The 26,560-nt window shown below is 44.5% G+C and overlaps 1 protein-coding gene across 3 annotated transcripts in view; it reads left to right on the top strand.

The window, feature by feature from the left end:
* LOC116375327 (2-acylglycerol O-acyltransferase 2-A) overlaps positions 1–26,560 on the top strand; it is a 63,054-nt gene that overhangs the window by 1,765 nt on the left and 34,729 nt on the right. The window contains exons 1-4 of one of the 3 annotated variants that reach the window (XM_031832712.1): positions 11,769–12,143; positions 13,419–13,597; positions 15,750–15,954; positions 23,249–23,423. In XM_031832712.1, coding sequence (XP_031688572.1) covers positions 12,050–12,143; positions 13,419–13,597; positions 15,750–15,954; positions 23,249–23,423 — 653 coding nt within the window. In that variant the 5' untranslated portion in view covers positions 11,769–12,049. Of the gene's footprint in view, positions 1–11,768; positions 12,144–13,418; positions 13,598–15,749; positions 15,955–23,248; positions 23,424–26,560 lie in introns of those variants that run through there. The other 2 variants (XM_031832711.1, XM_031832713.1) reach the window with 2 other exon arrangements.

Below are 26,560 nucleotides of genomic sequence, written 5' to 3'. Positions count from 1 at the left end.
ACAGTGAAATGCTGACTACAACAGGTGTAGTAGACCTCACAGTGAAATGCTGACTACAACAGGTGTAGTAGACCTCACAGTGAAATGCTGACTACAACAGGTGTAGTAGACCTCACAGTGAAATGCTGACTACAACAGGTGTAGTAGACCTCAGTGAAATGCTGACTACAACAGGTGTAGTAGACCTTACAGTGAAATGCTGAATACAACAGGTGTAGTAGACCTTACAGTGAAATGCTGAATACAACAGGTGTAGACCTTACAGTGAAATGCTGAATACAACAGGTGTAGACCTTACAGTGAAATGCTGAATACAACAGGTGTAGACCTTACAGTGAAATGCTGAATACAACAGGTGTAGTAGACCTTACAGTGAAATGCTGAATACAACAGGTGTAGACCTTACAGTGAAATGCTGAATACAACAGGTGTAGTAGACCTTACAGTGAAATGCTGAATACAACAGGTGTAGTAGACCTTACAGTGAAATGATGAATACAACAGGTGTAGTAGACCTCACAGTGAAATGCTGAATACAACAGGTGTAGTAGACCTCACAGTGAAATGCTGAATACAACAGGTATAGTAGACCTTACAGTGAAATGCTGACTACAACAGGTGTAGTAGACCTTACAGTGAAATGCTGAATACAACAGGTGTAGTAGACCTTACAGTGAAATGCTGAATACAACAGGTGTAGGTAGACCTCACAGTGAAATGCTGAATACAACAGGTGTAGTAGACCTCACAGTGAAATGCTGAATACAACAGGTGTAGTAGACCTCACAGTGAAATGCTGAATACAACAGGTGTAGTAGACCTCACAGTGAAATGCTGAATACAACAGGTGTAGTAGACCTTACAGTGAAATGCTGAATACAACAGGTGTAGTAGACCTCACAGTGAAATGCTGACTACAACAGGTGTAGTAGACCTTACAGTGAAATGCTGAATACAACAGGTGTAGTAGACCTCACAGTGAAATGCTGAATACAACAGGTGTAGTAGACCTCACAGTGAAATGCTGAATACAACAGGTGTAGTAGACCTCACAGTGAAATGCTGAATACAACAGGTGTAGTAGACCTCACAGTGAAATGCTGAATACAACAGGTGTAGTAGACCTCACAGTGAAATGCTGAATACAACAGGTGTAGTAGACCTTACAGTGAAATGCTGAATACAACAGGTGTAGTAGACCTCACAGTGAAATGCTGACTACAACAGGTGTAGTAGACCTTACAGTGAAATGCTGAATACAACAGGTGTAGTAGACCTTACAGTGAAATGCTGAATACAACAGGTGTAGTAGACCTTACAGTGAAATGCTGAATACAACAGGTGTAGTAGACCTTACAGTGAAATGCTGAATACAACAGGTGTAGTAGACCTTACAGTGAAATGCTGAATACAACAGGTGTAGTAGACCTTACAGTGAAATGCTGAATACAACAGGTGTAGTAGACCTTACAGTGAAATGCTGAATACAACAGGTGTAGTAGACCTCACAGTGAAATACTGATTACAACAGGTGTAGTAGACCTCACAGTGAAATGCTGAATACAACAGGTGTAGTAGACCTCACAGTGAAATGCTGAATACAACAGGTGTAGTAGACCTTACAGTGAAATGCTGAATACAACAGGTGTAGACCTTACAGTGAAATGCTGAATACAACAGGTGTAGTAGACCTCACAGTGAAATGCTGAATACAACAGGTGTAGTAGACCTTACAGTGAAATGCTGAATACAACAGGTGTAGTAGACCTTACAGTGAAATGCTGAATACAACAGGTGTAGTAGACCTTACAGTGAAATGCTGAATACAACAGGTGTAGTAGACCTTACAGTGAAATGCTGAATACAACAGGTGTAGTAGACCTCACAGTGAAATGCTGATTACAACAGGTGTAGTAGACCTCACAGTGAAATGCTGAATACAACAGGTGTAGTAGACCTTACAGTGAAATGCTGAATACAACAGGTGTAGACCTTACAGTGAAATGCTGAATACAACAGGTGTAGACCTTACAGTGAAATGCTGAATACAACAGGTGTAGTAGACCTCACAGTGAAATGCTGAATACAACAGGTGTAGTAGACCTCACAGTGAAATGCTGAATACAACAGGTGTAGTAGACCTCACAGTGAAATACTGATTACAACAGGTGTAGTAGACCTCACAGTGAAATGCTGAATACAACAGGTGTAGTAGACCTTACAGTGAAATGCTGAATACAACAGGTGTAGTAGACCTCACAGTGAAATGCTGAATACAACAGGTGTAGTAGACCTCACAGTGAAATGCTGAATACAACAGGTGTAGTAGACCTCACAGTGAAATGCTGAATACAACAGGTGTAGTAGACCTCACAGTGAAATGCTGAATACAACAGGTGTAGTAGACCTTACAGTGAAATGCTGACTGATGAAGCCCTTAATCAACAATGCAGTTTTAAGAAAAATACATGTTAAGTAAAAAGTAGATAGGGAAAAAATAAGAAATAAAAGAAACAAATGTGAGGTTTGTAGTTTTTGAACTCAGCCCTATCAAATACACAGTGGGATGTGGGATATCGGTCATGTTGCACTTCCTAAGGCTACCACTAGATCTGCTTTCGCCGTAAAGCCTTTTTGAAATCTGACAAAGCAGCTGGATTAACAAGAAGTTCATCTTTTAACTGCGCCAACAAAATTTTGTTTTTGGGATATATAGAGGGACTTTTTCGAACAAAACAACAATTTATTGTGTAGCTGGGACCCTTTGGAATGCCAACAGAGGAACATCTTCAAAGGTTTGTGATTTATTTTAGCGCTATTTCTGACTTTCGTGACGCCTCTGCTTGGTTGGAAAATATTTGTATGCTTTTGTAAGCAGGGAGTCCTCAGATAATCGCATGGTATGCTTTCACCGTAAAGCCTTTTGAAATCTGACAAAGCAGCTGGATTAACAAGAAGTTAATCTTTTAACTGTATAACACTTGTATTTTCATGAATGTTTATTATTACTATTTTTGTCATTTGAATTTGGCGCTCTGCAATTTCAACGGATGTTGTCAAGGTGGGATGCTAGCCTCCCAATGAGTTGAAAGAACTTATTAAACAAACTTCCGTTGTGCCAAAGCCACTGATGCGCTGTCTTGGCTGTGTGTTTAGGGTTGTTGTCCTGTTGGAAGGTGAACCTTCATCCCAGTCTGAAGTCCTGAGCTCTCTGGTAAAAGTTTTCAACAGGGATCTCTCTGTACTTTGCTCCATTCATCTTTCCCTCGATCCTGACAAGTCTCCCAGTCCCTGCCGCCTAAAAATATCCCCACAGCATGATGCTGCCACCACCATGCTTCACCGTAGGGATGGTGCCAGGTTTCTTCCAGACGTGACGCTTGGCATTCAGACCAAAGAGTTCAATCTTGGTTTCATCAGACCAGAGAATCTTGTTTCTCATGGTCTGAGAGTCCTTTAGGTGCCTTTTGGCAAACTCCAAGCTGGCTGTCATGTGCCTTTTACTGAGGAGTGGCTTCCGTCTGGCCACTCTACCATAATCACCTGATTGGTGGATTGCTGCAGAGATGGTTGTCCTTCTAGAAGGTTCTCCCATCTCCACAGAGGAGCTATGTCACAGTGACCATCAGGTTCTTGGTCACCTCCCTGACCAAGGCCCTTCACCCCCGATTGCTCAGTTTGGCCGGGCGGTGAACTCTAGGAAGAGTTTCGGTGGTTCTAAACTCCTTCCATTTAATAATTGTCTCGTCTTTGGCATCATTAAAACGTATTTATCAAATAATTCTAAAAATAATAATCTGCATGAACCCAGTCTTCACTATGAGTCATCCATACATCACTTGTCTGAAATCCTTAATTTACTAACTAAGTAATTCACAGAAATGCATAACAAACAGTAGATATGGTTACAAGGAAATGATAGGGGAATGTGCCCTAGTGGGCTAAACCGGTATCGTGGCTTGGTGGACAACAGGGAAGAGGGGGTCGACAGAGATGAGACACTACAAAGTTGATAATTATAACAAGTGAAATGCTAATCCTTTGAACATGAACGCTCACTCATTCGGGAATAATTGCAATCAATATATATATTTACGCTCAGGGTGTCGTTGGGATCTCTGTTGAAAAGTTTGTTTCTGTTGGAGAGTTTGTCCGCCCTCTCTCGCTCTATGCCGTGGTTAGAATGGACAGTTCAGAGTAACATTCATTCATGTTGTTATAGAATAGATGTTTCGGCAGTTGACGGGTCCTCGCATTCACAGGTACATAATTCCTAGCTGCAGACTAGTAATGAATATCAAAGACTTGTTCTTATTCTGTCTGTATCGATAGTCTAAGAGTTTAACCACGTGGGATGGTTAAAATATTCAGCAATCTACTTAAACCTTATTTCCCTCTGTGATAGAGGTACTGGTCTGGTCTCAAACCTTGGCCTTCTCGTTATCGAGGTAAGCTGGACTGAAGTGGGAAAATCCAGGTGGGGTTTATATTCGGAAGAGCAGAAAGGGGCTGTCCCATGACGCCCGACCATAACTGTGCTCATGGGCGGTCCTCTGATTTAGTTCAACTCCAAAGGGAATTGAACAGTCTAAAATCACATGACATAATTTCACAAATAGTTTCATCTTTACTCATTCGTTTTATACAACAATTAGATGTAAGCCTCATAACGGAGTTTCTTGTATAAACATGGTTATGGTAATGTGGTTGTATTGTCCCATGAGTTTCACAAAACTGTACCAAACAGACCAGTTCGTAGATGGATTCTTCACCGATCTTTTATACCTTCTCCAGAACAGGAATATTGTTCGTTGTCAAGTTCTGTGAGGTGGAAGAAATCCCTTTGTTCTCTCTATGAAAACTCACACTCTCTATACTGTCTGGCCATGAGGCAGGATTCTCCTCCAGGTATTTACGACCTGAGGTCGCAGCAGCCTTGGTGTAGGAGAGACAGAGAGAGGGGGATTGTGCAGAGGGAGGGGGAATAGTGCTCACTGTACCCAAAGAGGGCAACGTCATGAAATAATGATGGAGGCCACTGAGTTCTTGGGTACCCTCAATACTGAAGACATTTTTTGGTACCCTTCCCCAGATCTGTGCCTCGACACAATCCTGTCTCAGAGTTCTACGGAAAATTCCTTTGACCCCACGGCTTGGTTTTTGCTCTGACATGTACTGTCAACTGTGGGACCTTATATAGACAAGTGTGTGCCTTTCCAAATCATGTCCACTCAATTGTCCACTCAATTGAATTTACCACAGGTGGTTAGGGTGGTTAGGGTGTTTAGGGTTAGGTTGGTTAGGGATAGGGTGTTTAGGGTTAGGGTGGTTAGGGGGATTATGGTTCGGGGGATTAGGGTTTTTAGGGGGAATAGGGTTAGGAGGATTAGGGTGGTTAGGATTTGGGTGATTAGGGTGGTTAGGGTGGTAAAGGTGGCTAGGGTTAGGGGGATTAGGATTAGGGTGGTTCGGGTGGTTAGGGATAGGGGGATTAAGGTGGTAAGGGTGGTTAGGGTTAGGGGGATTAGGGTGGTTAGGGGGATTAGGGTGGTACAGGTGGTTAGGTTAGGGGGATTAGGGTGGTAAGGGTGGTTAGGGTTAGGGGATTCGGGTGGTAAGGGTGGTTAGGGTTAGGGGGATTAGGGTGGTAAGGGTGGTTAGGGTTAGGGGGTTAGGGGCATTAGGGTGGTTAGGGTTAGGGGGATTCGGTGGTTAGGGTTAGGGGGATTAGGGTGGTAAGGGTGGTTAGGGTTAGGGGGGTTAAGGTGGTAAGGGTGGTTAGGGTTAGGGGGATTCGGTGGTTAGGGTGGTTAGGGTTAGGGGGATTAGGGTGGTAAGGGTGGTTAGGGTTAGGGGGGTTAAGGTGGTAAGGGTGTTTAGGGTTAGGGGGATTAGGGTGGTAAGGGTGGTTAGGGTTAGGGGGGTTAAGGTGGTAAGGGTGGTTAGGGTTAGGGGGATTAGGGTGGTTAGGGTTAGGGGGATTAGGGTTAGGGTTAGGGGGATTAGGGTGGTTAGGGTTAGGGGGATTAGGGGGATTAGGGTGGTTAGGGTTAGGGGGATTAGGGTTAGGGGGGTTATGGTGGTTAGGGTTAGGGGGATTAGGGTGGTTAGGGTTAGGGTGTTCCGTGTGGTTAGGGGGGTTAGGGGGGTTAGGGTTAGGGTTGTTAGGTTGGTTAGGGTTAGTGTTAGGGTTGTTAGGGTGTTTAGGGTTAGGGTAGTTAGGGTGGTTAGGGTTAGGGGGATTAGGGTTAGGGGGGTTATGGTGGTTAGGGTTAGGGGGATTAGGGTGGTTAGGGTTAGGGTTGTTAGGGTGGTTAGGGTTAGGGTGTTCCGTGTGGTTAGGGGGGTTAGGGGGGTTAGGGTTAGGGTTGTTAGGTTGGTTAGGGTTAGTGTTAGGGTTGTTAGGGTGTTTAGGGTTAGGGTAGTTAGGGGGGTTAGGGTGGTTTAGGGTTAGGGTTGTTAGGGTGGTTAGGGTTAGGGTTGTTAGGGTGGTTAGGGTTGTTAGGGTTAGGGGGGTTAGGGTTGGGTGGTTAGGGGGGTTAGGGTTAGGGGGGGTTAGGGTTAGGGGGGGTTAGGAGGGTTAGGGTTAGGGTGTTTAGGAGGGTTAGAGTTAGGGGGTTTAGGAGGGTTAGAGTTAGGGGGGGTTAGGGTTAGGTTTTTTTATTTTTTTTATTCACCTTTATTTAACCAGGTAGGCTAGTTGAGAACACCTTTATTTAACCAGGTAGGCTAGTTGAGAACAAGTTATCATTTACAACTGAGACCTGGCCAAGATAAATCAAAGCAGTGCGAGACAAACAACAACACAGAGTTAGAGACCTGACTGCCCATCTATCTTCAGAGTTAGTTCTGTTAGGTGACCTAAACTGGGATATGCTTAATAACAACCTGGCAGTCCTACAATCTAAACTAGATGCCCTCAATCTCACACAAATTATTGAGGAACCCACCAGGTGCAACCCTAAATCTGTAAACATGGGCACCCTCACAGATATTATCCTGACCAACTTGCCCTTCAAATACACCTCTGCTGTTTTCAATCAAGATCTCAGCGATCACTGCCTCATTGTCTGCATCCGCTATGGGTCCGTGGTCAAACGGCTACCCCTCATCACTGTCAAACACTCCCTATAACACTTTTGACCACGGACCCATAGCGGATGTATCAACCTCATGATGGGTATAGCATCGAATTGTCCCCGCGATATGCAACTTTTCAGGAAAGTCAGGAACCAATACACGCAGTCAGTCAGGAAAGCAAAGGCTAGCTTTTTCAAACAGAAATTTGCATCCTGTAGCTCTGACTCCAAAAGTTTTGGGACACTGTAAAGTCCATGGAGAATAAGAGCACCTCCTCCCACCTGCGAACTGCACTGAGGCTAGGTAACACTGTCACCACCGATAAATCCACGATAATCAAGAATTTCAAGAAGCATTTCCCTACGGCTGGCCATACTTTATTCCTGGCTACCCCAACCCTGGCCAACATCTCCGCACCCCCCGCAGCTACTTGCCCAAGCCTCCCCAAATCCAGATAGCAGATGTTCTGAAAGAGCTGCAAAACCTGGACTCGTACAAATCAGCCGGGCTAGACAATCTGGACCCTCTCTTTCAAAAATTATCTGCTATTATTGTTGCAGCCCCTACTACCAGTCTGTTCAACCTCTCTTTCGTAGCATCCGAGATCCCTAAAGATTGGAAAGCTGCCGCAGTCATCCCCCTCTTCAAAGGGGGTGACACTCTAGACCCAAACTGTTACAGACCTATATCCATCCTACCCTGCCTTTCTAAAGTCTTCGTAAGCCAAGTCAATAAACAGATCACTGACCATTTCGAATCCCAACGTACCTTCTCCGCTGGTACTAAACAATATCATAACCACCATCGATAAAAGACAGTACTGTTCATCACTGTATTCTTATTGGCAGACTCAACAGCCTTGGTTTCTCAAATGACTGCCTTGCCTGGTTCACCAACTACTTCTCAGATAGAGTTCAGTGTGTCAAATCGGAGGGCCTGTTGTCCGGTCCTCTAGCAGTCTCTATGGGGGTGCCACAGGGTTCAATTCTCGGGCAACTCTTTCCTCTGTATATATCAACGATGTCGCTCTTGCTGCAGATTCCCTGATCCACCTCTACACAGACGACACCATTCTGAATACATCTGGCATATCTTTGGGCACTGTGTAAGTTTTTGGTTTTATTCATTTATTGCCACCGGGGCCCGCTGGTGTAACTGCTAAACTGACTACTGACTGTACTTTGTTTACATTAGTTCTATTGACTATGTTGACTATGACTTTATATGGAGACAACGATGTAGGCTGTGTCTAGCAGTTTTGATATGGTTTGGCTTGGAAAGGTGTTTTCGCCTGGTCACATACAGCTGATGTGTTGTGCATTGAAGTTCACAAGCAAAGGAAAAAGGTGATCGGAGGAGAGTGCATAGTCGCACGAAGGAATACAACATGGCTGCTATGAAATTGAGCTGTGTTTACAGGGGTGAATTCATTCTGCTGATTCTGTTAAAAACAAGGATAAACATACCTTGAATTTGTCCAATAGAAACTCTCATTTGCAACTGTTGGGCTAATGATTGCACCCTACATCAACTAGATGCAGGCAAGAGTATGCATGGTGTTATGATTGTGTCACTGTCTGTCACCTCAAATTTTTATCTCGATCTGTGTGGACCTACGTTGTAAACATTCATAGGCCAGGTTGTAGCAACCTCATGATGGGTATAGAGAAAATGAGCCTAAACCTATCGATGTTACGTTGAACTTGGTGAATGGAATATGAATGACAGTCATCCAATATGCTGTAATTGAAATAAGGCCATGCTCATGAAAAAAACAAAACGTCCTCCCTCATCTTAAACTGCACCAACCACCACTGGTAACTGCTTCTTATAGTTTTTTCCAACTGCTCACACACATTTTCAAAACTGTCTCCTTTTTTTCTCAAAACTCTACACACAATTCCCAAAACTGCACACACAAAATGCAAAATGCCTCACATCTCCTTCAAAATATAACACTGCATTCAAAATGCCATAAACACATGTCAGAATGAAGCATTTGCATCAAATGGCAAACACTGCTTTCATAATAGTACATATTGGATATACCATGTAAACACTGCTTTCATAATAGTACATATTGGATATACCATGTAAACACTGCTTTCATAATAGTACATATTGGATATACCATGTAAACACTGCTTTCATAATAGTACATATTGGATATACCATGTAAACACTGCTTTCATAATAGTACATATTGGATATACCATGTAAACACTGCTTTCATAATAGTACATATTGGATATACCATGTAAACACTGCTTTCATAATAGTACATATTGGATATACCATGTAAACACTGCTTTCATAATAGTACATATTGGATATACCATGTAAACACTGCTTTCATAATAGTACATATTGGATATACCATGTAAACACTGTTGTTCTAAATCTAAAGCTCTTTGGTCTTTCATAGGCTTATATCTACATTTCAATACAATGTTCTACAGTGAAAGTAATCTGCTGAGAGGGGTTACAAGTACACTGTTAACACCAATGCAATGTAGAAACAGAAAATATTTATTCGGCCAAACATTACTGTTGTATACAGTAGCATACAACAAAACCATAAACATATGTAAACCAAAAGTATATTCTTTAGAATACAGTAAATAACACAATTGTGTGTGTGGCGTCCCAAGGGGGCAGAACAGGGATTGGTGGGGGGGGGGGCAGTCACCAGTGCTAAACTACCCTTCATCTCTTCTCCGGCCTGGGTCTGGCCACAATACTTCGTCCACATCACAAGATACCTTGGACAGAGGCACCCTCTATGTCCCCACATGCGTCCTCCATTGCCTGGAAAAGCGGCATGCGGGCATAGGGCTGGCGATCATACACTTTCCAGTGCCAGGCTGAGAAGAATTCCTCTATGGGATTTAGAAAAGTTGAATATGGGGGGGGGGGGGGGGGGGTAGGTACAAAACTACAAATTGTGGATGGGTGGCAAACCGGTTTTGGACCAGAACAGCACACACTATATCGCATATTCTTGTCAGAGTTTCTCTCAAATGGCACCTTGTAAAGTTGTTTCGTCACTCGGTGCAGTTGGAAGATGCGTTGTATGGTCGACAGGCTTACAGCATTGATGTTGTTAAGTATGGTGTCATTATTCAAGATATGCTCTCTAATCTCTCTGATCCTAATTGCATTGTTGGCCAAAACCATATTTATAATTGCAGTCTCTTGTACATCTGTAAACAAGCGTCCTCGTCCTCCATGATGTCTTTGCCTTTCCACTCTGTACAGAATTCAAACACAGTATGTGTTCAGCATAGGATGTAACGGCGTTCTTCGTTTGTAGAAAGAGAGTCGGACCGAAATGCAGCGTGGTGGTTACTCATGTTCTTTAATGAAGAAAAAAATGACGATACGTGAAATAACTTAATAAATACAAAAACAACAAACGGAACGCGAAACCTAATACAGCCTATCTGGTGAACACTACACAGAGACAGGAACAATCACCCACGAAAGACAAAGCGAAACTCAGGCTACCTAAATACGGTTCCCAATCAGAGGCAACGAGAATCACCTGACTGCTGATTGAGAACCGCCTCAGGCAGCCAAGCCTATACAACACCCCTAATCAGCCGCGATCCCAAATACTACAAACCCCAATACGAAATACAACACGTAAACCCATGTCACACCCTGGCCTGACCAAATTATATAACGAAAACACAAAAACCTAAGACCAAGGCGTGACATAGGAACTGAAAACAATGTACAAAACATGTAGTACAGCCTGATAACCAACCTCATTCATTCAATGCAGTTAAGTAAATGGATGGCTTAGAGTTACAGATGTTTATGCAATACTATGCAGTCATACGTATTTTACAGTACATAACTGTAATGCTAAAATAGTCATTAGATAATTGCATACCTGTTCTCATTTCTGAAGGGTCGAATTATGGACGCCACTGTAAATCGACTTAAGTTGGGCTGGACTCTCAGTCCAGCCTCTCTCATGGTCAAACCGTGGTTGATCACTTGATCAACCATTGTTGCCCTAATCTCATCAGAGATGGCTCTCCTTCCTTCTCTTCTTTGCCCTCGTCCTCTTCTTCCTCTTTCTCTCCCTCCTACTCCTCTTGCTCTCTGTCCATTGTTGGCATCCATTGTTCAAAACAGGGAATCTGACCTTTGACCTATTTATAGGCCTATACTACAGTAAAGCAGTGATTGGTTAGTGATCAGTTAAGCTATTAGTGTTTGCACATGTGAGGAGTGTGTGTGTGTGACCTGGTGAATAAGTGTAGCATTTTGATTGGTTGTGTTTGGAAAAGGAAAGCAAGTCACTTCCTGTTAGATTTTTGTGTTTTAGGTAGAGAATTGTGTGTAGTGTCTTGAAAAAAGTGTTTTATGCAATCGACAACTGAGTCAAAGGCTGGGAAATAGCTTATGGTTTTGGATATTTGGTATGTAGTTTTGCACTTTGAGTGAGAGGTTTCAAAAATCGTGTGACATTAAAAGATTTTGTGTGTAAGCAGTTGGAAAAAACTGTATTATTATTCTGCCTGAAGTAACTATAGCAGGAGTCAAATAAATGCTGTCCTCCCGACCTCTCCTCTGATTGGTTGATGCTTTCCACCTCTCCTCTACTTTGATAGGTTGATATGGTTCCATTCAAGGAGGAGGGTGGTGACATGAGAGGAGGGTCCACAAGGCAAGCTGTTCTGTTATTTCATCAAGTTTGTTTGCAGAGTTTAACTCCATTAGGAAGGTGAACTAGAGACCAGCAACAACTGAATAACAGAACTTCCACAGCGCTGCCCGAGCCCTTCAGTTTCAGAACTTTAAGTTGCATCAAATTAGGAACTTTCACTCAAAACAGCAACGCGTTTCCTCATACACACACACACACACACACAGAAAGACAGAGACAGACAGAGAGAAGGGGACCAGACAGACTAACCCTCACCTTGTAGCCGGAAAGGTTGCGTCTTTCCCGGAGATGAAGATCCAGTTCGCTCCGCTAAACATCCCGCTGCGGAGGAGACTCCAGACAGCTGCTGTGCTGCAGTGGGTTTTCTCTTTCCTGGCGCTAGGTAAGCCTCTCTCTCGCTGTGTGTGTGTGTGTGTGTGTGTGTGTGTGTGTGTGTGTGTGTGTGTGTGTGTGTGTGTGTGTGTGTGTGTGTGTGTGTGTGTGTGTGTGTGTGTGAGAGAAAGAGAGAGGGGTTCATTACGCTGACGTTAGTGTGATGGTGCTGCTGTAATGTTTCGCTACACTCACATTAACATCTGCTAAACATGTGTATGTGACAAATAACATTTTTATTTGATTTGAAATCAATCCGTTTGTTGCTACATAGAGTAAATAGTAACTCTGATTAGACTACAGAGACTCTTTCTCAGCAAAAGTAGGTAACACAAAGGCTTGCACAAATTAATCAATATCTTTATTGACTGTCTGGTCTAATGTCAGTTTAGTGTCTGTCCCCATGACGATTAGACTGGTTCTAGGTTAGTGGTTAGGTTAGTGTCTAATGGTTCAGGTTTGGGCTGGGGTAGTGTGATCTGGTCCTAGATCAGTGGTTAGGGTTGTATAGTATAACGGAGTGATATGGTTCTGGATAATCTAAGAACACCTGCTCCACAGTTTGACATGGCACTAATGGCGCCATGGAAGAGGTTCCTTTTTGGTGACGCTGCTGGTTAGTACGTTGTCAAGCGGGTGGTCACGTGTGTTTGTGAGCAGAGGACTGCTGGTGGGAGCCCAGTAAACGGGACAGTGGAGAAGCCAAGCAGTTAGCAGCATTCTTCTATCCATTGTAACAGCTGGAGGGAGTTCAGATTCTATAGAGAGGATTCTAGACTTTCTGTGTTTTCTGGTCCATATGATTGGCTCTCTCTGGACTCCATGACCTCACAATGATCTGATCCATCTAACCCTTACCGTCTAACCCTTACCCTGACTCTGTCTCTGCTACGTCTCAACTGTGAAGCTGGGGTCACCTTGGTAGGAGTAAGGGACAGGGGTACTGTGTGTGTAGAGGGTAGTGGGTGAGAGTGCATGGCTGGCGTTCGCCCACTTGGCTCTGCTCACACACACCACACACACACACACGCTTGCGCACACAGACATTTACTCTGTGTTCTCCTTTACCAACCATGTGAAATTATTCTCCTCCTGCCAACTCCCCCTCCCCCAGAGAGTAACTGACCAGTGACATGTCTTCCCTCTCTCCCACCCAGAGAGTAACTGACCAGTGACATGTCTTCCCTCTCTCCCACCCAGAGAGTAACTGACCAGTGACATGTCTTCCCTCTCTCCCACCCAGAGAGTAACTGACCAGTGACATGTCTTCCCCCCCCTCCCCCAGCCCAGTGCTGTCTAGCAGGCTATGTGTTGCTATGCGTCTCTGACTGGTGGGTTCTGGCTGCGCTGTATGCTGGTTGGCTGTATCTGGACAGGGACACACCCACCAGTGGGGGTCGGAGGTCAGAGTGGCTTCGGAACTGGAGCGTCTGGAAACACTTCAGAGACTACTTCCCTCTCAATGTAAGACTCTAAACTATAACCCTAACACTAACAGGCTTCCTACATGGGCTGTAACTCTTTCATTGTGTGCGACGCTCCCATTAATATCAATGAAACCTAGGTCTACTGCACACAACAATTTAAACACACACACCAATACACACAAATCAAATCAAATGTATTTATATAGCCCTTCGTACATCAGCTGATATCTCAAAGTGCTGTACAGAAACCCAGCCTAAAACCCCAAACAGCAAGCAATGCAGCTGTAGAAGCACGGTGGCTAGGAAAAACTCCCTAGAAAGGCCAATACCTAGGAAGAAACCTAGAGGAACCAGGCTATGAGGGGTGGCCAGTCCTCTTCTGGCTGTGCCGGGTGGAGATTATAACAGAACATGGCCAAGATGTTCTACTGTTCATAGATGACCAGCAGGGTCAAATGATAATAATCACAGTAGTTGTCGAGGGTGCAACAAGTCAGCACCTCAGGAGTAAATGTCAGTTGGCTTTTCATAGCCGATCATTAAGAGTATCTCTACCACTCCTGCTGTCTCTAGAGAGTTGAAAACAGCAGGTCTGGGACAGGTAGCACGTCCGGTGAACAGCTCAGGATTCCATAGCCGCAGGCAGAACAGTTGAAACTGGAGCAGCAGCACGGCCAGGTGAACTGGGGACAGCAAGGTGTCATCATGCCAGGTAGTCCTGAGGCATGGTCCTAGGGCTCAGGTCCTCTGAGAGAATGAAAGAAAGAGAGAATTAGAGAGAGCATACTTAAATTCACACAGGACACCGGATAAGACAGAAGTACTCCAGATATAACAAACTGACACTAGCCCCCCGACACAAACTACTGCAGCATAAATACTGGAGGCTGATACAGGAGGGGTCAGGAGACACTGAGGCCCCGTCCGACGATACCCCCGGACAGGGCCAAACAGGCAGGATATAACCCCACCTACTTTGCCAAAGCACTCTCTATCTATCCCTCTCTCTAGCTACCTATCTATCGCTCAGTATTTTTAATTAAATTCAAAGGGCTTTATTGGCTTTATTCTCCTCTCCTCCTCTCCTCTCCTCCACCTCTCCTCTCCTCCTCTCCTCCTCTCCTCCTCCTCTCCTCCTCTCCTCCTCCTCTCCACCTCTCCTCTCCTCCTCATCTCCAACTGAACTGTATATGGTGGTGAGTCCTCTCCTCCTCCTCTCCACCTCTCCTCCTCTCCTCCTCCTCTCCACCTCTCCTCCTCTCCTCTCCTCCTCCTCTCCACCTCTCCTCCTCTCCTCTCCTCCTCCTCTCCTCCTCATCTCCACCTCTCTTCAACCCTGGTTCTAACTACCGTACCTGTCCCCCCCCCCTCCCCTCCCCAGCTCATAAAGATGGTGGATCTGGACCCTGGTTCTAACTACAGTACCTGTTCCCCCCCCCCCCTCCCCAGCTCATAAAGATGGTGGATCTGGACCCTGGTTCTAACTACCGTACCTGTCCCCCCCCCCCTCCCCAGCTCATAAAGATGGTGGATCTGGACCCTGGTTCTAACTACAGTACCTGTCCCCCCCCCCTCCCCAGCTCATAAAGATGGTGGATCTGGACCCTGGTTCTAACTACCGTACCTGTTCCCCCCCCCTCCCCAGCTCATAAAGATGGTGGATCTGGACCCTGGTTCTAACTACCGTACCTGTTCCCCCCCCCCTCCCCAGCTCATAAAGATGGTGGATCTGGACCCTGGTTCTAACTACAGTACCTGTTCCCCCCCCCCTCCCCAGCTCATAAAGATGGTGGATCTGGACCCTGGTTCTAACTACAGTACCTGTTCCCCCCCCCCTCCCCAGCTCATAAAGATGGTGGATCTGGACCCTGGTTCTAACTACAGTACCTGTTCCCCCCCCACCTCCCCAGCTCATAAAGATGGTGGATCTGGACCCTGGTTCTAACTACAGTACCTGTTCCCCCCCCCCTCCCCAGCTCATAAAGATGGTGGATCTGGACCCTGGTTCTAACTACAGTACCTGTTCCCCCCCCCCCCCCCTCCCCAGCTCATAAGGATGGTGGATCTGGACCCTGGTTCTAACTACAGTACCTGTTCCCCCCCCCCCCCCTCCCCAGCTCATAAAGATGGTGGATCTGGACCCTGGTTCTAACTACAGTACCTGTTTCTCTCCTTCCCCCCCTCCCCAGCTCATAAAGATGGTGGATCTGGACCCTGGTTCTAACTACATCTTTGGGTTCCACCCCCATGGTGTTCTAGTGGCGGGGGGTTTTGGGAACTTCTGTACGGAGGCGTCAGGGTTCTCCTTGCTGTTCCCCGGGCTGACCCCCTACCTCCTGATGCTGCCATTCTGGTTCAGAGTACCCTTCTTTAGGGACTACATCATGTGTGGAGGTTAGTACCCTAACCTCTAACCCCTGACCCTAATACCCTTCTTTAGGTACTACATCATGTTTGGAGGTTAGTAACTCTGAGGTTAGTGCTGAGGTTAGTGCTTCTACACCTGCATTGCTTGCTGTTTGGGGTTTTAGGCTGGGTTTCTGTACAGCACTTTGAGATATCAGCTGATGTACGAAGGGCTATATAAATAAATTTGATTTGATTTGACCTCTAACCCCTAACCTCTGATGACTGATCCTGATCTTCAGGGACTACATCATGTGTGTAGGTTAGTAACCCTGAACTCTAACCCCTAACCTCTGACCCCGATATCCCACTTCAGGGACTATATCATGTGTGGAGGTTAGTAACCCTGAACTCTAACCCCTAACATCTGACCCTGATATCCCACTTCAGGGACGACATCATGTGTGGAGAAAAGGCTGAGTGGTTAGTGTGTGTTGTGTGTGTGTGTGTGTATACACACTGTATTTTCTCAGTCACAGGGTTGTCCAGTTGAGAAAGTTTCTGTTGAAATATCTGACAATGCTGACCAAGTAGGTAACACTGACACACACACCTCTCCTCCCTCCACTCCTCTGTCAGACAGACTTACTCAACTCTATTTCACAACAGGCAAGTGGACTGTGTACAGACTGTGTACATACAGTGTGTGAGCAAGTACTCATCATCCATCCATTCAACATCCTGAATACATGTCTCTCTCTGTGTCTACAGGGAAACATCCTGAATACATGTCTCTCTCTCTGTGTCTACAGGGGAACATCCTGAATACATGTCTCTCTCTGTGTCTGCAGGGTCACCTTCAGAACATCCTGAATACATGTCTCTCTCTGTGTGTCTACAGGGAAACAACCTGAATACATGTCTCTCTCTGTGTCTACAGGGAAACATCCTGAATACATGTCTCTCTCTGTGTCTACAGGGAAACATCCTGAATACATGTCTCTCTCTGTGTGTCTACAGGGAAACATCCTGAATACATGTCTCTCTGTGTGTCTACAGGGGAACATCCTGAATACATGTCTCTCTCTGTGTCTGCAGGGTCACCTTCAGAACATCCTGAATACATGTCTCTCTGTGTGTCTACAGGGAAACATCCTGAATACATGTCTCTCTCTCTGTGTCTACAGGGGAACATCCTGAATACATGTCTCTCTCTGTGTCTACAGGGGAACATCCTGAATACATGTCTCTCTCTATGTCTACAGGGAAACATCCTGAATACATGTCTCTCTCTGTGTCTGCAGGGTCACCTTCAGAACATCCTGAATACATGTCTCTCTCTGTGTCTACAGGGAAACATCCTGAATACATGTCTCTCTCTGTGTCTGCAGGGTCACCTTCAGAACATCCTGAATACATGTCTCTCTGTGTGTCTACAGGGGAACATCCTGAATACATCAAATCAAATCAAATTGTATTTGTCACATACCCATGGTTAGCAGATGTTAGTGCGAGTGTAGCGAAATGCTTGTGCTTCTAGTTCCGACAATGCAGTAATAACCAACAAGTAATCTAGCTAACAATTCCAAAACTACTACCTTATAGACACAAGTGTAAGGGGATAAAGAATATGTACATAAAGATATATGAGTGAGTGATGGTACAGAGCGGCATAGGCAAGATACAGTAGATGGTATTGAGTGCAGTATATACATATGAGATGAGTATGTAATCAAAGTGGCATAGTTAAAGTGGCTAGTGATACATGTATTACATAAGGATGCAGTAGATGATATAGAGTACAGTATATACATATACATATGAGATGAATAATGTACGGTATGTAAACATTATATTAGGTAGCATTGTTTAAAGTGGCTAGTGATATATTTTACATCATTTCCCATCAATTCCCATTATTAAAGTGGCTGGAGTTGAGTCAGTGTGTTGGCAGCAGCCACTCAATGTTAGTGGTGGGTCTTTAACAGTCTGATGGCCTTGAGATAGAAGCTGTTTTTCAGTCTCTCGGTCCCAGCTTTGATGCACCTGTACTGACCTCGCCTTCTGTTTCCTGAAGTCCACAATCATCTCCTTAGTTTTGTTGACGTTGAGTGTGAGGTTATTTTCCTGACACCACACTCCGAGGGTCCTCACCTCCTCCCTGTAGGCCGTCTCGTCTTTGTTGGTAATCAAGCCTACCACTGTTGTGTCGTCCGCAAACTTGATGATTGAGTTGGAGGCGTGCGTGGCCAGAATACATGTCTCTCTCTCTGTGTCTACAGGGAAACATCCTGAATACATGTCTCTCTCTGTGTCTACAGGGAAACATCCTGAATACATGTCTCTCTCTGTGTCTACAGGGAAACATCCTGAATACATGTCTCTCTCTGTGTCTTCAGGGGAACATCCTGAATACATGTCTCTCTCTGTGTCTACAGTGTCACCTTCAAATCAAACTTTATTCGTCACATGCGCCGAATACAACAGAATACTGTGAAATGCTTACTTACAAGCCCTTAAAACCTTTGAAGAAGGCTGCGAATTTTCGCATCTTTTTGTTAAAAATCGCGCAACATTTCAACGTCCTGCTACTCATGCAGGGAATATAGTATATGCATATGATTAGTATGTGTGGATAGAAAACACTCTGAAGTTTATAAAACTGGTTAAATCATGTCTGTGACTATAACAGAACGTGTTTAGCAGGCAAAATCCCAAGGAAAACTGTTCACAAAAAAAAACAAAATAATATCCCTCCGCCAGTCTCTGGGTTGTCTATGGCAAGGGAAAATAGATAGCGTCCAGTTTACAATGCCTACAGCTTCCACACGATGTCGCCAGTACTGGCATTTAGATTGAAGTTAATCCTTGGTCAGATGAGAAATAGGCACTTCCTGTTATCGAGTACACAGCAGGAAGTTTGGAGAGAGAGAATGGACCATCATTTCAAAACGTGCTGCTATTGAATACAGATCGCCCCGTGATCAATTTGATCGATTATTAACGTTTACTAATACCTAAAGTTGGATTACAAAAGTAGTTTGAAGTGTTTTGTCAAAGTTTATAGGCAACTTTTTTAATTTAAAAAAATGACGTTGCGTTTGCGTTTTGGAAAGGTCAGACGGATCAGACGGTCTTCATAAATGGACATTTTGGGTAGACATGGACGGATTTAATAAAAAAAAAAGACCCAATTGTGATGTTTATGGGACATATAGGAGTTCCAACAAAGAACCTCGTCAAAGGTAATGAATGTTTTATATTTTATTTCTGCGTTTTGTGTAGCGCCGGCTACGCTAATTCTTTTGTTTGCGTCCCCTCTAGGTATTTCGGGGGTTGCATGCTATCAGATAATAGCTTCTCATGCTTTCCCCCGAAAAGCATTTAAAAAATCTGACATGTTGGCTAGATTCACAACGAGTGTAGCTTTAATTGAGTACCCTGCATGTGTGTTTTAATGAAAGTTTGAGTTGTATCGAGTACTATTAGTTGTCGCTTTGAAATTTCCACGGATGTTGATCCCTGTACAGGGACAGCAGCCATAAGCAGTTTTAACTTCTTGATCCTACCGATACCGGATCCGGTAGCGTGACTACACCCTCAGGCTCATTACCATAACGCAACGTTAACGATTTCTAAAAATCGCAAATGAAATGAAATAAATATGCCTGCTCTCAAGCTTAGCCTTTTCTTAACAACACTGTCATCTCAGATTTTCAAAATATGCTTTTGAACCATAGAAAATCAATCATTTGTGTAAGAGTGTTGATGGCTAGCTTAGCATTTAGCGTAGCATTTAGCACATAACATTTTCACAAAAACCAGCAAAGGAATCAAATAAAATAATTTACCTTTGAAGAACTTCAGATGTTTCAATGAGGAGACTCTCAGTTACATAGCAGATGTCCAGTTTTTCCTGAAAGATTCTTTGTGTAGGACAAATCGCTCCGTTTTGTTACTACACATTTGGCTACCGAAACGAACCGAAAATTCAGTCACCAAAACGTCGAACTTTTTTCCGAATTAACTCCATAATATCGACCGAAACATGGCAAACGTTGTTTGAATCAATCCTCAAGGTGTTTTTTCACATATCTCTTCATTGATATGCCGTTCGTGGAAGCATGGTTTTTCTCAGAATCCCATGGAAAAATACCAGCAGCTGAGTTTTGCGCACCAATTTCCACGCAGGACACCGTGCGGACACTTGGAAAATGTAGTCTCTTATGGTCAATCTTCCAATGATATGCCTGCAAATACGTCACAATGCTCCAGACCCCTTGGGGAAACGATAGAAAGGGTAGGCTCATTCCTGTCGCATTCACAGCCATATAAGGAGATGATGCAAATCGGAGCCTCAGAAATCCTGTTCATTTCCTGGTTGCAGAAACATCTTGGTTTCGCCTGTAGCATGAGTTCTGGGGCACTCACAGTGAAAATCTTTGCAGTTCTGGAAACGTCAGAGTGTCTTCTTTCCAAAGCTGTCAATTCCATGCATAGTCGAGCATCTTTTTGTGACAAAATATTGCGCTTAAAACGGGAACGTCTTTTTATCCAAAAATGAAATAGCGCCCCCCTAAGCTTAAGAGGTTTTAACTTGTTATGGCCGCAATCCCGATATTGGGATAAGTGTCATCAACAACCGCTGAATAGCCTAGCGCTACATTGAATAAATATTACTACAAATATTTATATTCATGAAATCACAAGTACAATATAGGAAAACACAGTTTAGCCTTTTGTTAATCTACCTGTCGTGTCAGATTTTGAAATTATGCTTTTCAGCGACGGCAATCCAAGCGTTTGTGTAAGTTTATCGATCGCATGACGAAACATTAAGTCCACTTAGCATCAGGAAGCTTGGTCACAAAAATCAGAAAAGCAATCAAATTAATCGTTTACCTTTGATGATCTTCGGATGTTTTCACTCACGAGACTCCCAGTTACACAACAAATGTTCCGTTTGTTCCATAAAGTTTATTTTTATGTCCAAAATACCTCCGTTTGTTTGTTGTGTTATGTTCAGAAATCCACAGGAAAGAGCGGTCACGACAACGCAGATGAAAATTCCAAATAGTTTCCATAATGTCCACAGAACAAGTCAAACGTTTTTAATAATCAATCCTCAGGTTGTTTTTAAAATATATAATCGATAATAGATCAACCACAAATATCTTTCACAGTAGGAGAGGGGAAAACAATGGCTGTCCAAATTCTGTTGCGCGAGCAAAACTCATGTGACCCCTTGACGCGATGTTATCCTTCTGGCTCATTTTTCAAAATTAAAGCCTGAAACTATGTCTGAAGACTGACACCTTGAGGAAGCGATAGGAAAAGGAATCTGGTTCATATCCCTTTAAATCCAGCAAAGGGAGGCTATGGAACATGGAGTTTTCAAAATAGAAGCCCTGATTTTCAACAGGGTTTCGCCTACAATATCAGTTCTGTTATACTCACAGACAATATTTTGACAGTTTTGGAACATTTAGAGTGTTTTCTATCCAATACTAATAATAGTATGCATATATTAGCAACTGAGACTGAGGAGCTGGCCGTTTACAATGGGCACCTTTTCATCCAAGCTACTCAATACTGCCCCTGCAGCCATAAAAAGTTAACCAACAATGCAGTTCAAGAAAGAGTTAAAAAAACATTTACCAAATAAACTATAGCAAAAAAAGAATAAAAAGTAACACAATACAATAACGATATATTTTTTTTATTTTTTATTTTTTTACCTTTATTTAACCAGGCAAGTCAGTTAAGAACAAATTCTTATTTTCAATGACGGCCTAGGAACAGTGGGTTAACAGCCTGTTCAGGGGCAGAACAACAGATTTGTACCTTGTCAGCTCGGGGATTTGAACTTGCAACGTTCCAGTTACTAGTCCAACGCTCTAACCACTAGGCTACCCTGCCGCCCCATATATAGGGGGTACCAGTACAGAGTCAATGTGAGGCTATATACAGGGTCCTCCTGTCGGGCTGTATCGCCGCCTGGTACGGCAACTGCTCTGCCCACAACCGTAAGGCTCTCCAGAGGGTAGTGAGGTCTGCACAACGCATCACCGGGGGCAAACTACCTGCCCTCCAGGACACCTACACCACCGGATGTCACAGGAAGGCCTAAAGATCATCAATGACAACAACCACCCGAGCCACTGCCTGTTCACCCCGCTGTCATCCAGAAGGCGAGGTCAGTACAGGTGCATCAAAGCTGGGACCGAGAGACTGAAAAACAGCTTCTATCTCAAGGCCATCAGACTGTTAAACAGCCACCACTAACATTGAGTGGCTGCTGCCAACACACTGACTCAACTCCAGCCACTTTAATAATGGGAATTGATGGGAAATGATGTAAAATATATCACTAGCCACTTTAAACAATGCTACCTAATATAATGTTTACATACCGTACATTATTCATCTCATATGTATATGTATATACTGTACTCTATATCATCTACTGCATCTTTATGTAATACATGTATCACTAGCCACTTTAACTATGCCACTTTGTTTACATACTCATCTCATATTTATATACTGCACTCAATACCATCTACTGTATCTTGCCTATGCCGCTCTGTACCATCACTCACTCATATATCTTTATGTACATATTCTTTATCCCCTTACACTTGTGTCTATAAGGTAGTAGTTTTGGAATTGTTAGCTAGATTACTTGTTGGTTATTACTGCATTGTCGGAACTAGAAGCACAAGCATTTCGCTGCACTCGCATTAACATCTGCTAACCATGTGTATGTGACAAATAAAATTTGATTTGATTTGGGTATTACGGTACAGAGTCAATGTGGAGGCTATATACAGGGTGTTACGGTACAGTGTCAATGTGGAGGCTATATACAGGGTACCGAGTCATTGTGCGGGGTAGGGGTAAAGGTAGGGGTGGGTCAATGTAAATAGTCCGGGTAGCCATTTGGTTAATTGTTCAGCAGTCTTATGGCTTGGGAGTAGAAGCTGTTAATTTGGTCCTAGACTTTTGGTCCTAGGAAGCTTGCCCCCAGTGATGTACTGGGCCGTACGCACTACCCTCTGTAGCGCTTAACGGTCAGATGCCGACCACTTGCCATACCAGCTGTAGAACCTTTTGAGGATCTGGGGACCCTTCAAAACATCCTGGATACGTGTGTGTGTGTATTTAAGGTTAGCGTGTGTATTTAATGTTAGGGTGTGTGATTAGGGTGTGTGTGTGTGTGTGTGTGTGTGTGTGTGTAATTAGGTTTAGGGTGTGTGTGTGTGTGTGTGTGTGTGTGTGTGTGTGTGTTTATTTGGGGTTAAGGTGTTTGTGTGATGTGTGTATTATGTGTTCATGCCAGGTCTGGTATCCAGTGAGAAAGCCAGCCTGTCCTACCTGCTCTCAGCTCCTAGAGGAGGTAATGTGGCGGTGGTGGCTATAGGGGGCGCTCCAGAGGCTCTAGACGCCCGACCAGGAGCTCTCACCCTTCAGATTCTACACCGCAAGGGATTCATCAAACTGGCACTAAAACATGGGTAGGCCTGAAGTACAGGTGGGTCTGAAACCCAGATAGGCATGAAAAACAGTTACATTTGAACAGGGTTGGGGTCAAATCCATTTAAATTCCAGCGAGCAGTATGGTATGTAGTGGGCAGCCAGACGGGTCATTTTAGAGATTAGCCAAGGGACTTAATTTGGGGAGAAAACAGTTTAGAAGGGAATACGCTTGTGTCCATACAAACCACCCTGAACATGCCAGTTCAGGGTCAGGCCTGGTTCGTTTTTGGGAAGGGAGACTGTCTGTCTGGGAAGACCAAATAAAAGTAACCTGAATATCAATTGGTATTTCTGCTTCCTGAATTGACTGGAATTGAAATGTAGTTGACCCCAATCCTGGGTCTGAACGCGGGTAGGTGGGAAGCACATCTGAACACGGGTAGGTGGGAAGCAGGTCTGAACGCGGGTAGGTATGAAGCACGTCTGAACGCGGGTAGGTGGGAAGCACGTCTGAACGCGGATAGGTGGGAAGCACGTCTGAACGCGGGTAGGTGGGAAGCACGTCTGAACGCGGGTAGGTGGGAAGCACGTCTGAACGCGGGTAGGTGGGAAGCACGTCTGAACGCGGGTAGGTGGGAAGCACGTCTGAACGCGGGTAGGTGGGAAGCACGTCTGAACGTGGGTAGGTGGGAAGCACGTCTGAACGCGGGTAGGTTGGAAGCACGTCTGAACACGGGTAGGTCTGAAACACGGCTAGGTTTGAAACATCTGAAACACGTGTATTGAATATTGTAATTCAATATTACGTGTGGTGTGTTTAATGTTAATGTACTGTATGCGTGTGGTGTTCATTAAGGCCCAGCTGGTCCCAGTGTAATGTTAATGCCCGGCTGGTCCCGGTGTAACGTTAATGTCTGGCTGGTCCCAGTGTAATGTTAATGCCCAGCTGGTCCCAGTGTAATGTTAATTCCCAGCTGGTCCGAGTGTATATGTTAATACCCAGCTGGTCCCAGTGTAATGTTAATGTCCAGCTGGTCCCAGTGTAATGTTAATGTCCAGCTAGTCCCAGTGTAATGTTAATAGCCAGCTGGTCCCAGTGTAATGTTAATACCCAGCTGGTCCCAGTGTAATGTTAATATCCAGCTGGTCCCAGTGTAATGTTAATAGCCAGCTGGTCCCAGTGTAATGTTAATACCCAGCTGGTCCCAGTGTAATGTTAATAGCCAGCTGGTACCAGTGTAATGTTAATAGCCAGCTGGTCCCAGTGTAATGTTAATAGCCAGCTGGTCCCAGTGTAATGTTAATACCCAGCTGGTCTCAGTGTAAAGTTAATATCCAGCTGGTCCCAGTGTAATGTTAATAGCCAGCTGGTCCCAGTGTAATGTTAATAGCCAGCTGGTCCCATTGTAATGTTAATACCCAGCTGGCCCCATTGTAATGTTAATACCGAGCTGGTCCCTTGATGCCAAGCTGGTCCCAGTGTAATTTTACTATCAAGCTGGTCTCTTAATACCCAGCTGGTCCCAGTGTCATGTTAATCCCCAGCTGTTCCCTTAATGCCCAGCTGGTCCCAGTGCAATGTTAATTCCCAGCTGGTCCCATTGTAATGTTACTCCGAGCTGGTCCCTTAATATCCAGCTGGTCCCAGTGTAATGTTAATACCCAGCTGGTCCTAGTGTAATGTTAATAAACAGCTGGTCCCAGTGTAATGTTAATGCCAAGCTGGTCCCTTAATATCTAGTGGGTCCCAGTGTAATGTTAACACCCAGCTGGTCCTAGTGTAATGTTAATACACAGCTGGTCCCAGTGTAATGTTAATACACAGCTGGTCCCAGTGTAATGTTAATACACAGCTGGTCCCAGTGTAATGTTAATACACAGCTGGTCCCAGTGTAATGTTAATATCCAGCTGTTCCCAGTGTAATGTTAATACCCAGCTGGTCCCTTAATATCCAGCTGGTCCCAGTGTAATGTTAATACCCAGCTGGTCCCAGTGTAATGTTAATACCCAGCTGGTCCCTGTGTAATGTTAATGCCCGGCTGGTCCCAGTGTAATGTTAATGCCCGGCTGGTCCCAGTGTAATGTTAATGCCCAGCTGGTCCCAGTGTAATGTTAATACCCAGCTGGTCCCTTAATACCCAGCTGGTCCCAGTGTAATGTTAATACCCAGCTGGTCCCTTAATATCCAGCTGGTCCCAGTGTAATGTTAATACCCAGCTGGTCCCTTAATGCCCAGCTGGTCCCAGTGTAATGTTAATACCCAGCTGGTCCCAGTGTAATGTTAATACCCAGCTGGTCCCAGTTTAATGTTAATATCCAGCTGGTCCCAGTGTAATGTTAATATCCACACGACCATGCAATCTCCATAGACAAACATTGGCAGTAGAATGGCCCATACTGAAGAGCTTAGTGACTTTCAATGTAGCACCGATGTAGGAGGCCACCTTTCCAACAAGTCAGTTTTTCAAACGGTTATCCTGCTAGAGCTTCCCCAGTCAACTGTAAATTATGTTATTGGTAATTGGAAACATCTAGGGGCAACCACTGCCCATCCTCTGTGGTAGGCCACACATGCTCACCGAACTGGACTGCCAAGTGCTGACGTGCCTAGCGCTTAAGAATAGGCTTTCCTCCGTTGCAACCCTCACTACCTAGTTCCAAACTGCCTCTGGAAGCAACTCCAGCACAATAACTGTTCATCGGGAGCTTCATGAAATGGGTTTCCATGGCCGAGCAGTCGCACACAAACCTAAGATCACCATGCGCAATGCCAACCGTCGGCTGGAGTGGTGTAAAGCTCGCCAACATTGGACTCTGGAGCAGTGGAAACGCAGTCTCTGCAGTGATGAATCACGCTTCACCATCTAGCAGTCTGATGAATCCTTCCCGAATGCATAGTGCCAACTGTAAAGTTTGGCGGAGAGGAATAATGGTCTGGGGCTGTTTTTCATGTTTCGGGGTAGAGCCCTTAGTTCCAGTCAAGGGAAATTACATTCTAGATGCCTCTGTGCTCCCAACTTTGTGGCAACAGTTTGGGGGAAGACCTTTTCCTGTTTCAGCATGACAATTCCCCTGTGCAGAAAGCAAGGTCCATACAGAACTGGTTTGTCGAGATTGGGATGAATTGGAATGCCGACTGCGAGCCGGCCTAATCGCCCAACATCAGTGTCGGAC

Source organism: Oncorhynchus kisutch, linkage group LG9 (genome assembly GCF_002021735.2).
Source record: "Oncorhynchus kisutch isolate 150728-3 linkage group LG9, Okis_V2, whole genome shotgun sequence".
NCBI lineage: Eukaryota > Metazoa > Chordata > Actinopteri > Salmoniformes > Salmonidae > Oncorhynchus > Oncorhynchus kisutch.
The sequence above is the reverse complement of the archived record's forward strand: the minus strand, read 5'-3'. Positions and strand labels throughout refer to the sequence as shown.